Source organism: Condylostylus longicornis, unplaced genomic scaffold (assembly GCF_029603195.1).
Source record: "Condylostylus longicornis isolate FDR11 unplaced genomic scaffold, ASM2960319v2 ptg000765l, whole genome shotgun sequence".
NCBI lineage: Eukaryota > Metazoa > Arthropoda > Insecta > Diptera > Dolichopodidae > Condylostylus > Condylostylus longicornis.
The window spans coordinates 1-13,741 of NW_026578711.1; the positions used below are offsets into that span (position 1 = coordinate 1).

The following is a 13,741-nucleotide window of genomic DNA, read 5'->3' on the forward strand; positions in this document are numbered from 1 at the left end:
ATCTCGGACGTCGATCAAGGGATCTCAATTTTATACGCCATTAATGGAATTCTCTGGTGCTTGCGAAGGGTGTGGTGAAACGCCTTATGTGAAACTTTTAACCCAACTATTCGGTGAGAAGAATATTTCATTTGAATGTCAATCAATCTTGTGAATCTTGCAGGGGGAGAGAATGATCATTGCAAATGCAACAGGATGCTCATCGATCTGGGGCGCTTCTTATCCTTCTGTGCCCTACACGACAAACCAGAAGGGATACGGGCCTGCATGGGGAAATTCGCTGTTTGAAGACAACGCTGAATATGGATACGGAATGATTGTTGCACTCCAACATCGACGTGAACGATTCCATAATTATGTCAAAAGTTTCTTGAAGAAGGATCGAATTGAAGATCTAAATCCTGAGATCTACGAAAAACTCAATGACTTCGCGGAATGCTGGCAAGACGATCCGGCCGCATGTACCAGGCTTTTTGAGGATCTCTCCAAATTACTGGATGCAGAAACTGTGCAAAAGGATTCCTTGTTGAAGAAAATCAGCGATGAGAAGTCACTCATTCCAAAGTTTTCCCATTGGGTTATTGGTGGTGATGGCTGGGCGTACGATATCGGCTTTGGAGGTCTAGATCACGTGATTGCTTCGGGAATTGATGTGAATATTCTTGTTCTTGATACGGAAGTTTATTCAAATACTGGAGGTCAAATTTCGAAAGCAACTCCTTTGGGTGCGGTTCACAAATTTGGTGCTGCTGGTCATTTGCGTAATAAGAAAGACCTCGGAATGATTGCAATGGAATATGGAAGCGTTTATGTTGCTTCTGTCGCGTCGAGTGCTAACATGTCTCAAGTTGTCAGAGCATTCGTCGAAGCAGAGAAATACCACGGGCCATCCATTATCTTGGCTTATGCTCCATGTATCGAACATGTAAGGATCGTCTCTTATCAATGGGGTTAATTGATATCCTCCTTGGCTTTCAGGGATACATCAAGCCTTTCAGTGCTCAAAAAGTCCACTGCAGCATGGCTGTGGACTCTGGTTACTGGCCGCTCTACAGATACAATCCGACCTTGAAGTGGTTGGTGAGCCACCATTGCAACTGGACTGCAAGAAAATTAAATTGGACGTTCGAGATCTTCTCCGAAAAGAAAATCGGTTCGAGCAGTTATACCGAACGAACCCAGAATTGGCTCAACATGTTGAAGATCAAGTTCATACGTGGATCAATAAACGATTTGATAACTTGAAAGCTCGCGCAACTGGAATCACTGCAGGCCACGCGTTGGAAGCTATTGGGACTGGAAACACAAACAGGATTCACATTTTATATGGAAGCGAAACTGGTAATGCTGAGGATGTTGCAAATCGTCTTGCCGCTCTTATGAAGCAACGCACTCTGATTCCTCAAGTAATGCAATTGGACGAAGTCGAGGTGGATGAACTTGCTGATATGGAGTCAGTCGTTGTTATTTGCTCAACTGCTGGCCAAGGAGAATTTCCTGGAAATGGAAAAGTTTTGTTCGAATCACTTGAGAAAATTGACCAAAAGGACCTTTTATCCAAAATGACGTATGCGGTCTTCGGCTTGGGAGATTCCTCATACATCTTTTTCAATGAAGCAGCCAAGAAGTATGACGCTATTTTCGCTGATCTTGGTGGAAAACGTTTGATTGGATGTGGGCTTGGCGACGATCAGCATGAAGAGAAATATGAAACCGCTCTCTCCGAATGGCTTCCAGAATATTGGACAGAATCAAAAGCACCAGAGCCTCAAAATGTGAGCGATGAACCTGGAGATTCAATGTACAAGGTGGAGACGGTGACGAGTCATGTTGATTACAAACGATGCATTCCTTATGGGGCTGTTGCTGTGAAGCTTGATGTTAGTCGCCGGATGACTCCTGATGATTATGATGTTGAAGTGCGTCATCTTGAGTTTGATCTGACGGGAACAGGATTGCGTTACGCGCTTGGGGATTCTTTGGCAATCTTTCCTGAAAGCGATCCTCAATTAGTTGAAGAATTCTGTGCTTTCTTTGGATTTGATCCTGAGTTGAAGATTCGTATCAAAAGGGCAGGAACTGAATCGAGTGCAAAACATGAGGCATTGTTCAAACAACCAATGTCTGTCCGTCAGCTGCTTTCTGAATGCATCGATATTGGAGGAAAACCCAACAGAATGTTTTACGAAATCTTGTATAAGTACTGCACTGACTCTGCTGAGAAGGAGAAGGCCAAAGCGCTTTTGCTGAAGGAGAACAAGAAAAGTTTTCTTCAAATGACAAACAAGGGAAATGGTGCATTGTTTTGATGTATTGAAGAAATTCCCCTCCGTCAAACAATCATTGACGCTTGACCGCATGATTGATCTTCTCCCGCTCCACAAGCCACGTTACTATTCAATCGCATCATCTCAAAAATTCGTTGGGGACAATCGCTTGCATCTTTGTATCGGTGTGGTTGATTGGGTGACTTCAAACGGGGGAAGCTCGATTTGGATCATGCACTGGTTATGTACGTCGCTCTATTCCCAGTGAGCGCGATACTCCGATTTACTTCTCGTGTTCTCTCAAAGCAACTGCCTTCAACATGCCTCCAACAGATCGACACCCAATCATCATGGCGGCAATGGGAACTGGATTGGCGCCGTTCCGCGCTTTCATTCAACACCGTGCATATCTCAAACGGTCTGGCAAGGAAATCGGACCAGTTGTTTTGTACTTTGGCTGCCGCTATTCAAAGAAGGACTATTTATATGGTGATGAGCTCGCTGCGTTCTCTGCTGAGGGAGTGTTGACTGACCTGAAGGTTGCGTTTTCTCGAGATCAAAAAGAAAAATTCTACGTCCAACATCACATCGATCGGGATCCAGAGCTTCTCTACAAACGACTTATCACTCAACAAGGCTTCTTCTACCTCTGTGGTTCGGCGAAACAAGTTCCTATTGATATTCGTGCGGCTGTCGTAAAGGCCATCGTCGAAATTTCTAATACGACAGAAGAGATGGCTTCTGATCTCGTTAATCAAATGCAAATCAAAGGGCAATACAACGTTGAAGCCTGGTAACCGACTTTTTAAGACTTTTTGATTCAACTTGAAACCCTTCTTTGTTTTGTTTGTCCGTTCTTTTTATACAACTTCATATCGACGTTTTTCATCAATATGAATACGAAGTGTTGTGTTAGCAATGCTTATAAAGGGGTCTTTGTTGTAATTGAAGAACAGTAAAATAATTGCTTTGTAATTGAAGAACAGTAAAATAATTGCTTTGTAATTGAAGAACAGTAAAATAATTGCTCAGTGGTCCAAGTAATACAGGGTCACACACAAAATGATGAGAACGGGTTTCTCTGCCTGATGAAACTGTACTGTTATCAATTCTTGCTGGCGGATAGCGAATTTCCTTGCTGAATGTCATCCAGACTTTGCCATTTTGATAAAGATGCATCCCATCTCTAAGCATCCCTGAGTTAACGAAACTACTCTTCCCCACAAGTATTGGAAGCTCTTTACTTAAGTGCTGCTGCTGCAAGAGCTGCACCCGTGTAAACTCTTTCTTACGCTAAAATAGGAAATGAGATCCCAAAGCCGTAACATGCAAATTCCTGCCATAAACGAAATCAAAGAAAACGTCTGGTGGGAGTGTTTGTATCCCCAAGGGAAGCGGAAGCAAGTGCTCCTGAAAACTCATGCAAGTGCGGAACCTCTTTGGCAGAAAGGCACAGATTTCAGTCAAATGACAACAAAAAACCTCAAAAGAGGCGTATGAGTTTGCCCAACGAGCCGTCAAACACTTCAAGGCCACGAAAATAAAGCAGAACGATTTCACCCCTTCCAACTCACAGGTGGTAAAAGACGTAAGTAGTTGAAGGGAAACGAAATCTGATTCTGAAATCCAGGCGCGTCGACGTGTCAATGATATTGACTATGGGAAATGGGATGGTTTGGTTGAAGAGCTGAGACTTGAAGAAGAAAAAGAAGCTCAAAAAAAACAAGAAACAGCCGATTACACGAAAGCGATGGCTGGATGCGCCCATGACCACTCACAGGTAGATCTTATGGGAATTTGCTTGCTGTTATCTCTTGATTTTATAGGAAAGGCAGATTTACGAAAAAGCAACTTCGGAGAAACTGAAAGCAGCGGAAAGGTAAGCAGCAGGTTGATCGAATTGAAAGCAATATTTTACCTGAGGCTAATGAATGCTTGTTTTAGATTCCGAGTTGAGGGAAATGTTGCGTATAAGGAGAAAAACTTTGGATTAGCTGCTGTGAATTATAGAAAAGTGAGGGAAGGTCAATGTTGATGATACAAAGATTGTTGCAGGCACTACTGCAATTTGATTATAGCTTTCCGGATACTCCTGAGGAAGAAGAATGGATGAAGAGAGAGAAACTTGCTGTTCATCTGAATATGGCTCTCTGTAAATTCCATCAAAAGGTAATGAAGTTGGTTATGGAATTCGTAATGGTTGGATGTAGGAGTGGGATGAAGCGTTGACCCAATGCCGATTAGCGTTAGAAATGGATCCAAAGAATTGCAAAGCTTCTTACAGACGGTGAGAAAACAACAACAACACACACGGATTGATGTTTATTTTTAGCGGTCTGGTCTATTTACATCTTGACAATTTTGAAGAAGCAGAAAAGGTGTGCCTTTTGACAAGAGAGTCCTCAATGTGTTTGTTGTCCAGGCGCTCTCAGAGGCGTTGGCTCTTCAGCCGAAGGACTCCTCCTCCTCGATTGTTGACGCTTTGAGGCAACTTGACAGAAAGGTGAGTTAAGCCAGACACACTTTTGGTTCATTTTGTTTGTTTTAAGAAACGCGTTTATAGCAAGAGGAAAAAGCGTATCTGCTCGGCCATGTTCCAAGAAGAAAACCAGTCTTTGAAAAACAGTACCATAGTAGATCGAAGTGAACAACCCGGAAGCATGGAAGAATCTCGAAGTGTTACTGAAACTCCCAATGAAGAAATCCATCAATCAGAGAATGCAGAGGAAATGTCTGTCACTCCAATAGAGAATCAGGAAGCGAGGGGCGAGTTAAGAAACCAGGAGGGAGACAAGATTGCAAACTCAGCACAGTCCAATGAAGTGAGAACAACGAAGGGCAGCCGCATTGTGCCAAATCGGAGCGTGCGAAGGAAAAAGAGGTCGAAGGGAGGAAGAGTGATGATGAGCGGATCTGCAAGGAGTGATCTGTCTAACCGTCGAAGACTGTCCCATAGAACCGCATTATTTTCAAATGAGGCATTTGAAGGAGGGTCCACGATCTTCCATCTGTGTCTAGCACTCGCTGTTATATTTAGTTTATTGATGCTTGCCTTATCGGTGGCTTTAGGATCAGGATTCGGAAGTTCTATTGAGCTGGCAAGTGGTTCTGTCTTACGTCCGGTTCAATTCAATTGGAGGAAATCAGTCCAATTCTTTGTATCAATCGTCGCAACACTTCAGCTTGTAATTTTGACGATTATCTGTGCAGTTGATTTCTTCCCTACTGAAGGTCCCCCCCAAGCGAGTCTTCCCATCGAATCTCCCAATTGTTTCCTCAAAACCCCAACAAGCAAAACTCCCTCCGTCGTCACAACGACCATCGATGGCATCACGGGTTCGTCCTAAACTCCACCCTCTCCCCCCAATCGTGAACGACAAGGATCGTCAAGATCGCCTTGTGAAGAGTCGTTTCTTGGGATCATCTGAAGACGACGATTTAATGAATGAATTAACTCAGCCATCGTCATCAGTGAGCTCTGATGATTCGCCGAGTGATTAGATTTTCCAAACATGCAATCCAGACAACGCGCCGAAGTATTCTTGCTACCAGTTAGTTGACGAAAAAGAGCAGCAGCAACTCAAAATGTTCACTTTTTGCCAAGAGATTTTTGAATGAGCGTTCTGCGTTTCTTGTGGGCAGCCATCAACTGGAATCGCTGGAAATCGGTCATACTGGCCCGGAAATTTTGAGCGGCACTGACAGAAAAGGAATGATCCCCAATTAAACTTAAAATCACATTTCAAGAGCACGTACCGCTTCTTGCCCCATGCGCTGTCAGCGAACTGCTCAACGGTCTTTTCCTTCTCAAGGCAGCCTTGAAGAGTCTTGGAGCGACACCCTCTCTTAACTCCTTTGACTAACAGGTCCGACAATTGAAGTCGCTTGATTGGAATGGGTTGCCGTTTGACGTCTGTTGTTGGTCCATCGATCAAAACACGCTTTTGGTCAATAATGTCAACGATGACAGCAACCTGATATTTAAAGGACAACATCACGACACACCCATTCAAATTTCGACTCACTTTATTATAGTCGGGTCCGTACTGAATAAGACAGAGGCGCCCGGGCTGTACGAATCTTGTAAAGAGAGTGGATTCCATGGCGGCAGCACAGTGCGGGGTCCTTCAGTCGAGGCACACGAAAGGTCCTGGTGGTCTGCTTGTTTGTCAGACAAAGATGTCCCGAGGGACAGATAATTTGGGACTTATGGTTTCAGGCGATGCTATACTGAAGAACGGCGTTCTATCAAGAAATGTAAAACTTGAAGCAAAGACATAACAGCAAGGTTTATGACGATGAAAAGAAGTCGGTAATCAATAGTAAGAACCTGAGACAGAAAATGTTTTCACGCAATACAAAATTCCTTACAAAGAGAAGTGACTTCAACTTCAATAAGAAGATTGGAACTTGTACAAGCCAAAAACTTCCCTCCGAGTCGATTTCGGAAATGCTGAAACGAACAACAGTCACACTCATGATCATCTTATTTTCTCATACCTGAGCAAATGTCTCTTCGCTAGATCTAAATCCCTCGGAACTCCCAATCCCGCTTCATGCATTTGCGAAAGTAAAAATTCAGCGTGAATTTGATGAGGTGCACTTTGTTTAATTGTTGCAATCTCTGAATGCTGTGGTGTTGATGCGCGGTCGTAAAAATCTGAAAAACAAAAGAAATTCAAAAATTCTAAGAACGTCTATATTGATGTCAGCTGTATTCTCACGATACGCTTCTTCATAATGACGTCCAGAACGTCTCTGGTACACATCATGACTCCGACGAAGAACACCCCAGCCACTCATCGAAGCGCCATCACTATCGCTGAACTGATCCTCTATTTCATCAACAATATCGTCGTTCAAATCAATGAAAGCGTTTAAAGTCCTTCTGGTTGATTGTGGTGAAGGTACTAGGCCCCATCCATGATATGCATATTCCCCCCAGTCGGATTAATGCATGAGACGAGCGTTGAAGTGCCGCCAAATCCCAATACCGTTGAGCAAACGCCCTATTGACTCCCAAACCTGTTGAAGGACCATCCACCAACCCACTTGATGAGAGTCCAACTTACTTGGGTGCTCATCTAACGAAAAAAGCGCCGTTGGAGTCACGAACTTCTTTTTCATTCCAGGCATTCGAGAAGCGACAGATCGAATAAGCGTTAACCCGCGATTATCAGGATCTCGCTCACGTATGCTGCCTATTGCTAACGGGCGTCCTCCGCCATCGAGAAGTTCACCTAAATTCGATTGGACGAATTCAATTCCACTTTCAGCCAATTTCCAATTCACGAACGCAGATTCATCGCGACGATTTTGTGCGTCGAAGGAATATGCCTACAAGCACATGACGCATGATTTGGGACATCCGAATAGAATCCTACTTTCTTTAAGTTATCGGCAACCCAGAAATGTCTCTCTGCAACTCGTTTGAACAAACCAGCAGCAATTGAACAGTCGCGTAACGTTCCAAGTCCATTAAAATGCATCACACCTTAAGAGACACATCAATGCATCCAATGAAGCAGTCATTATTACCTAATAGATACATCGCGGATGAATGCCCTTGTTCAACAGCAGATGAAAAATATTTGAGGGCTTTACTAAAAGATTGTTCAACTCCAGTGCCAGTCAAGTGAAGAGCTCCGAGATTGTAACGCGCATCAGGGAAACCCTTTGCGGCTCCCTAGAAGTGAAAAATAAAGACGAGAATCAAATAATAAATTAACTGACCAAAGTGAAATGGAGTACAGCCTTCTCAATTGATGCTGGTGTCGATGGTGTCCCGACAAAATACAAAAACCCCAAACCATTATGAGCTGAATGAAAACAAGGATTCGAATATAATATTAATATTATTTTTGTTACTAGTCGTGTCTCTAATTGAGTCATTTACCCATCGGATCGTATTGAGTTGATAGAACAAGTTCAAATAACTTCATCGCTAAATCATAATTCTTTTCAACACCAATACCCAACGTCACTAAATAACCCAACCACGAGAGAGCCTCTTTGAAACCTTTCGAAGCTGCTTGTTTGAAATAATGAACAGCCAACGAGTAGTTTTGTTGGCACCCATCGACTCCTAAAGAAAAACAAGTTCGATACAGACTGAAACACACAACTACCTAAGAGATATTTTCTTCCAACAGCTGCTTGGATTTTTGGATGTCCCGTTTCCGCTAAATGCTTCTGTAAATCTACCAAATGGGATTGAGTTCTCCCTCTTCGAGAACTGGCTTCTCCAGAAACATCGAGATCTAGCCGAATAATTTCAGCAACTGGCGGAATTCCAGCTGATGAAATTTGGGCCAGTTCTCTCGCGACATGCAAAAAATAAGTTGCTGCAGCGGTGCATCTTTTGGGGACGCCCAAGCCGTGCAGGTGGCGGAATCCGAGTGCCAGCTGCGCTCCAACATGGCCGCCTTGCGCTGCAGCATAGAAATGCAGCAAGGCTAATGTTTCACGTCTATATAATGGGAATGTTTTTGGCACTCTCATTTTCTTTCCTTAACTTTGATGAGTTTTGAGTTAACTGTTGCCGTTGCATCCAGTGCTGTGTGATTTCAAATTCATCTTCATCGTGTTCCGAAGCAAGAACTTCCATCGTATGGAGAAGAAGCTCAGAAGAATGTCCCAAATCTGATGTGATGTAATTGATGAATGTGTTTAATTCATTCCATGATTCAACAGAAGGTGAAGATTGAGGAGGAAAGAATCCATCCACATGAAATTGAAACTTGTTTGTTTGTGAAGGAGTTTTGTACTGCTTCAGAACTTCAGAGAGAAGGACAGGATCACGGGTGAATGCAGGAGGGTTGTAGTAAGTTGAGAAGACGAGAGCCAACTGATATTGAGCTTCTGCATTTCCTTGATATGCTGAGTATCTCCACAATCCAAGCGCACGCGTAATGTTCTTTGAAGCATCTTCGGAATGAAGCAGACCGGAAGGAATCAATCCTTGAAAGTATAAATCTCCAAGAATAAGAGAACACCTCACAAGAAAAGAAGATGAGAACTGTAAAAAGAACTTCCTCTTACCTTGAGTCTATGTAAACGAATCGACCAAGAACTGATAGGAATTTTCGCGCTATAGACAGATCAAGTGGAGCTTCAATAAATTCATTATGAAGAGTTTCAACTGAATCATCAACAGAAGGTGGTGCTGATAGATCTGTCACCTCTGATAAAACTTCTTTGAGAACATCATTATAAGCAGCTGTTGATTCTCTATTGTCATATGCGTCAGATGGAGACAAACAAATCACTACCAATAAGGCAAATAACCAAAATTGCAGAGTCCAACAAAGTTTCTTGTTGGTCGTTTTGCTGAGTCCCAAAACTCCACTTCCTGGATTTCGATCCATTCTCGTCTGCGCTAAGGGTCTATCGTATGTAAGAGTTGTAGTCAGTCCATCCCCAATTTTACATCTCTAAAAAAATCCAGACCATCGACTAGGCACGCAGATTCGCTATTGCTCCGACTCCGGTGGCTGATTCGGTGGCTGATCCAGTGGTTGTGATGCTTCCTCTGATAAACACAAAGACTTCAATAAGTTTTGATTCTTCGATTACCTTCTCTTGCTTTCCGTCGTTCTTGAATACGATTCCAAAATTGTTCTTCTTCTATCACGCGTGCTGCTTGACGATGCGCGAGATTTGCAGATGAAACATTGTAAAATCCACTCTTAATCATTGCATACTCCATAGCTAAAGAAGGGGAATGTGTTATTCATCCAATAGTTGTCACTCACCTGCCCCAGTAGCAAAGCAAACCCCACACAACAGTGGCACTCTCCGATAAACATTTGGTGGTGGCAACGCTAGACGTCCCTGGCAGATATGATTGATTCACGTTTTACACCTTTCCTTACTTCCATTCCTTTTGAACTTAACGGTCCCTAATTTGTTATTGACAAAAAAAAAGCTCTATGACTAAACTCGCTAATCACTAAAAATCTTCTACCGCTTCGTCCTCTGAACCTTCGATTTCTTAACATTCGTTCTGCAAACAAAAAAGACTGCATTTTTTGGTTGCACTGACACACGCACCCAGGATTCTTTTCACGGGCTTCTTCCGTTCTTCCATAGATTTTCATAGACGTTAAGAAAAGATCGCGTAACCCTGAAGTTGAACAATTTCTAATAGATTTAGACTACCGTGTTGCCATCGCTAAACAAGCCAATAAATCTTCATCATTGTTGACCCCGGTTGGATTCGCTGGATTGGATTTAACGCTCACCAAGTTCACTACAATATCGCGCTAATTCATCCATTTGATTCAATTCAATGACGTGTCTAGGAAAGAGACGCGATTCTTCAACTCTCTCTAAACAATCACCTAACACGATTTGAAACTATCAATAAAACAGAATCATTGACGCGTACATTCTATTAATTGTTCTCCCCCGACAAGCGAAGTATCTCCATCTAAGATGCTGCAATCTTCTCCCATATTCCTGATAGACGCATTAAGGAAGGCTAATTGTCTTATCCACTTACGCGGCAGGAAAGTTCGGGCCCTTCTACAATAATGACTCCTGGATATCCTGATAGGACGAAAATGGCGACGATTGCATTTTGAATGTCCTCACCGATTTTTGAATAGCCGCCAAGATGCATATCTGCACCCCATCTGGAGGAAAACCATGAACTCGAAATCATCAAACGAAAGACTCACCTGAGAATAAGATCCCTCTTGATGGGAGATCTTATGTGATGAGAATAGAAGAGACGACGACCCAAAGTAGTTTCAAGACTTGAAGGGCCTCGTGGAACAACCGTTAGCATTGATGAGGCTGTTTCAGTTGTAACATCGTCGTCATCATCATCGTCATCATCATGATCATCATTATCATCATTATCATCATCAGCATTGTCTCTATTTGCTTCCTGCGAGAGAATATCACGCTGTTATAAGGAAGGAGATTGTTGTTCCTACTGCTTGTAAATCTTCAAAATGAGTTTGGAAGGCTTGATCCTTTTCCTCTAAGGAATGAATCACTCGGGTCAAAGAGTCCTTTAAATAAACATTAGACTTCAGATATACAACAGACTAAACTTGCCTGCCCTTGCTGCAAAACGAGTCCAATTGCCTCCATCGACTCTGTAGGAAGACCTTGTAACTCTGATTGAATTTCTTTTAGTTGTCTAATTGGAATTGGACAATGTTGAGGTTGAATTGATGCCGTTGAATGAAGTTCAATATGATGAGAAGAAGAGTCATCAGATGAGAATGAAATGAGAAGCAAAGAGATTTGAAATCCATCGGTTTTAGTCTGAAACGAAGAAAATACGTCGTGTATTAATTACTTGAGTATATGTGGAACAATTTTTGAATTACCGGATACATTGGGTGAAGCTCAAACATAAATCCTAGATATGTTGAAGAATAACAACAAGAATGAAGAAAAACCAGAAGAGTGATTGGAGCTGATAAATAGTCTGAATAAAGACCCTCCAATTGATGGGAATTAATTTCATCTTTGGACCCTCTTTTCTCAAGAATTTCACTAATCTTCTTCCATAATGGTTTGGGACTTAAAATAACAACATCCTCAGACTCAAGCAACTTTCTCATTCTCTCTGGAAGCTCTTCATTCCCCTCACTATACAATAGGATCCTTCTCTGTCCCTCATCTTCAAATCTCGCGACATCCACCCCATCAAGTAATGTTGCATACATCGCTTCAATAGCTTCAATCTCATTCACTTGTCGTTCTAAGTTGTCGAGCACCATTCGGTCAATCGGTTCCACTACACGCTCCTTTTGTGGGAGCGCTTTCTCAGACTTCGTCCTCCAGGATCGATTTCTACGTTTTTCATGTTTTTGCTGAGTGAGTCCTTCGTGCGTTTTTTGGTGTCGTTCTGTCATTTCGCGGTCAGTCCAGTCATCTACTGTTAAGGTGGGACTATCTGTTGACGCTTTAAAGGACACAAAAATTCATATTTTCATCAACCATGCAGACTCAAATATGTGCATCAATGGATCGATTTGATGAAACCATCCAGTCGCATGCCGCAGAAGATCGACAACATGTCAAGGAATGTCGATTCTCTCCCTATGTTAATAATGGAGGGTATGGAAAATAGTGTCCCAGCTTAGAATGACTTTTCTATTTTCAGAACTGTCGTAGCAGTTGCTGGTAGTGACTATGCCGTCTGTGTTGCGGACACCCGACTCTCAATGGGATTTCAAATCCATTCTAGACGTTTTCCCCAAATATACGAAACTGTAAGAGTTTTGACGGCCCAATGTTTTTATTGACGCCCGTCTTTTTAAATTGACTTGTTCGATTAAAGAAAGACGTCCAGACAATGATTTATCGACGATGACTGTGTCTCTTGTAGAACTAATACATGCATCATCGCATCTTCTGGAATGCAAGCTGACATCACAACCCTCCACAAAGTTCTACTTGTAAGTGTGTCGAGCTCTACTGTCATCTCTCATCCATGTTCAATTCAGCACGAAGTTCGCATGTATGAACACACACATCGGCACCCACCAACAATCGAAGCCCTGTCCCAACTTCTTTCAACAACTCTTTACCATAAGCGCTTCTTCCCTTACTATGCGTTCAACGCCTTGGTGGGTGTCGATAGCCAAGGACAAGGAGCCATTTATGACTATGATGCTATTGGATCGTATCAGCAAAGTTCATACACAGCGCGTGGAACTGGATCAAGCCTTGCTTTGTCAGTCTTGGATAATCAGGTGAGTGACATGAAATCGAATAATCAATTGAATTGATGGTTTTTTCAGATCCATCGCAGCAATCAAACAAATCCTCCCCCTCAATTGAATAAATTACAAACAATTGATCTCGTGAAAGATATCGTAACATCGGTTTGTGAGAGGGATATCTATACAGGTGAGTAGTTGACGATAAGTTTTGCCTGATTCTTTTTTTGTTCAGGGGACGAAGTAGATGTTATCGTTATCGATGCTGCTGGAATCAATGTTTCTAAGATGCCATTGCGCAATGATTAATATTTTGAACTTTTCTGCTTGACAAAAATCGTACTGAACCTGTTAAGACCATGGACTCATCCCAGCCGTTCGTCCCCTCAACAAGAGAAGAGCGGCTTAAAGGACAGAAGGTCATTGTGATTCTAGATCAGGCGTAAGGATTCGAGTGATTCTATCTTGATTCATTCTCCCTGTGCAGATGTTTAGAAATTGTTGAAAGTAAAAAACACACTTACAGTCTCTTGAATTCTCAAGATCATCGCGGCGTTTTGAAGAAATTAAATCGTGAACCAGACGATATCAGACCAGATATAACGCATCAGTACGACTAACGATGAGCATCTGTGATCCATTGTCTCCTATAGGTGTTTGATTACACTCTTAGACAGCCCATTGAATAGAAGCGGAAAACTAGCAATTTTTATTCGCACCGCTGATAATCAATTGATTGAAGTATCTCCGCATTTAACAATTCCAAGAACATGGATTCAATTTGAAGCT

At 42.4% G+C, this 13,741-nt stretch overlaps 3 protein-coding genes across 3 annotated transcripts; all 3 read left to right on the top strand.

Moving 5' to 3' along the window:
* Positions 1-172: 172 nt before the first annotated feature.
* LOC129618220 (pyruvate dehydrogenase [NADP(+)]-like) lies at positions 173-2,309 on the top strand. Its single transcript, XM_055533024.1, has 2 exons — positions 173-914; positions 979-2,309. The coding sequence occupies exons 1-2, from the start codon at positions 173-175 to the stop codon at positions 2,307-2,309; spliced, it is 2,073 nt and encodes a 690-aa protein (XP_055388999.1).
* Positions 2,310-2,587: 278 nt separating this feature from the next.
* Positions 2,588-3,064, top strand: LOC129618218 (pyruvate dehydrogenase [NADP(+)]-like). The gene has a single exon (XM_055533022.1). The coding sequence runs from the start codon at positions 2,588-2,590 to the stop codon at positions 3,062-3,064; it is 477 nt and encodes a 158-aa protein (XP_055388997.1).
* A 9,164-nt stretch (positions 3,065-12,228) lies between these two features.
* Positions 12,229-13,261, top strand: LOC129618219 (uncharacterized). The gene is made up of 5 exons (XM_055533023.1): positions 12,229-12,347; positions 12,394-12,502; positions 12,827-12,985; positions 13,034-13,142; positions 13,188-13,261. Exons 1-5 carry the CDS (start codon positions 12,229-12,231, stop codon positions 13,259-13,261), a joined length of 570 nt encoding a protein of 189 aa, XP_055388998.1.
* Positions 13,262-13,741: the final 480 nt, after the last annotated feature.

What these genes read in the sequence shown, in the direction of transcription:
- LOC129618219 (XM_055533023.1), top strand. Translation starts at nt 12,229, where the DNA reads ATGCAGACTCAAATATGTGCATCAATGGATCGATTTGATGAAACCATC. An exon ending in CCCTATGTTAATAATGGAGG is followed by an intron (nt 12,348 to 12,393) that starts GTATGGAAAATA and finishes TTCTATTTTCAG; the next exon opens with AACTGTCGTAGCAGTTGCTG. An exon ending in TGTCAGTCTTGGATAATCAG is followed by an intron (nt 12,986 to 13,033) that starts GTGAGTGACATG and finishes TGGTTTTTTCAG; the next exon opens with ATCCATCGCAGCAATCAAAC.
- LOC129618218 (XM_055533022.1), top strand. Translation starts at nt 2,588, where the DNA reads ATGCCTCCAACAGATCGACACCCAATCATCATGGCGGCAATGGGAACT.
- LOC129618220 (XM_055533024.1), top strand. Translation starts at nt 173, where the DNA reads ATGATCATTGCAAATGCAACAGGATGCTCATCGATCTGGGGCGCTTCT. An exon ending in TATCTTGGCTTATGCTCCAT is followed by an intron (nt 915 to 978) that starts GTATCGAACATG and finishes CTTGGCTTTCAG; the next exon opens with GGATACATCAAGCCTTTCAG.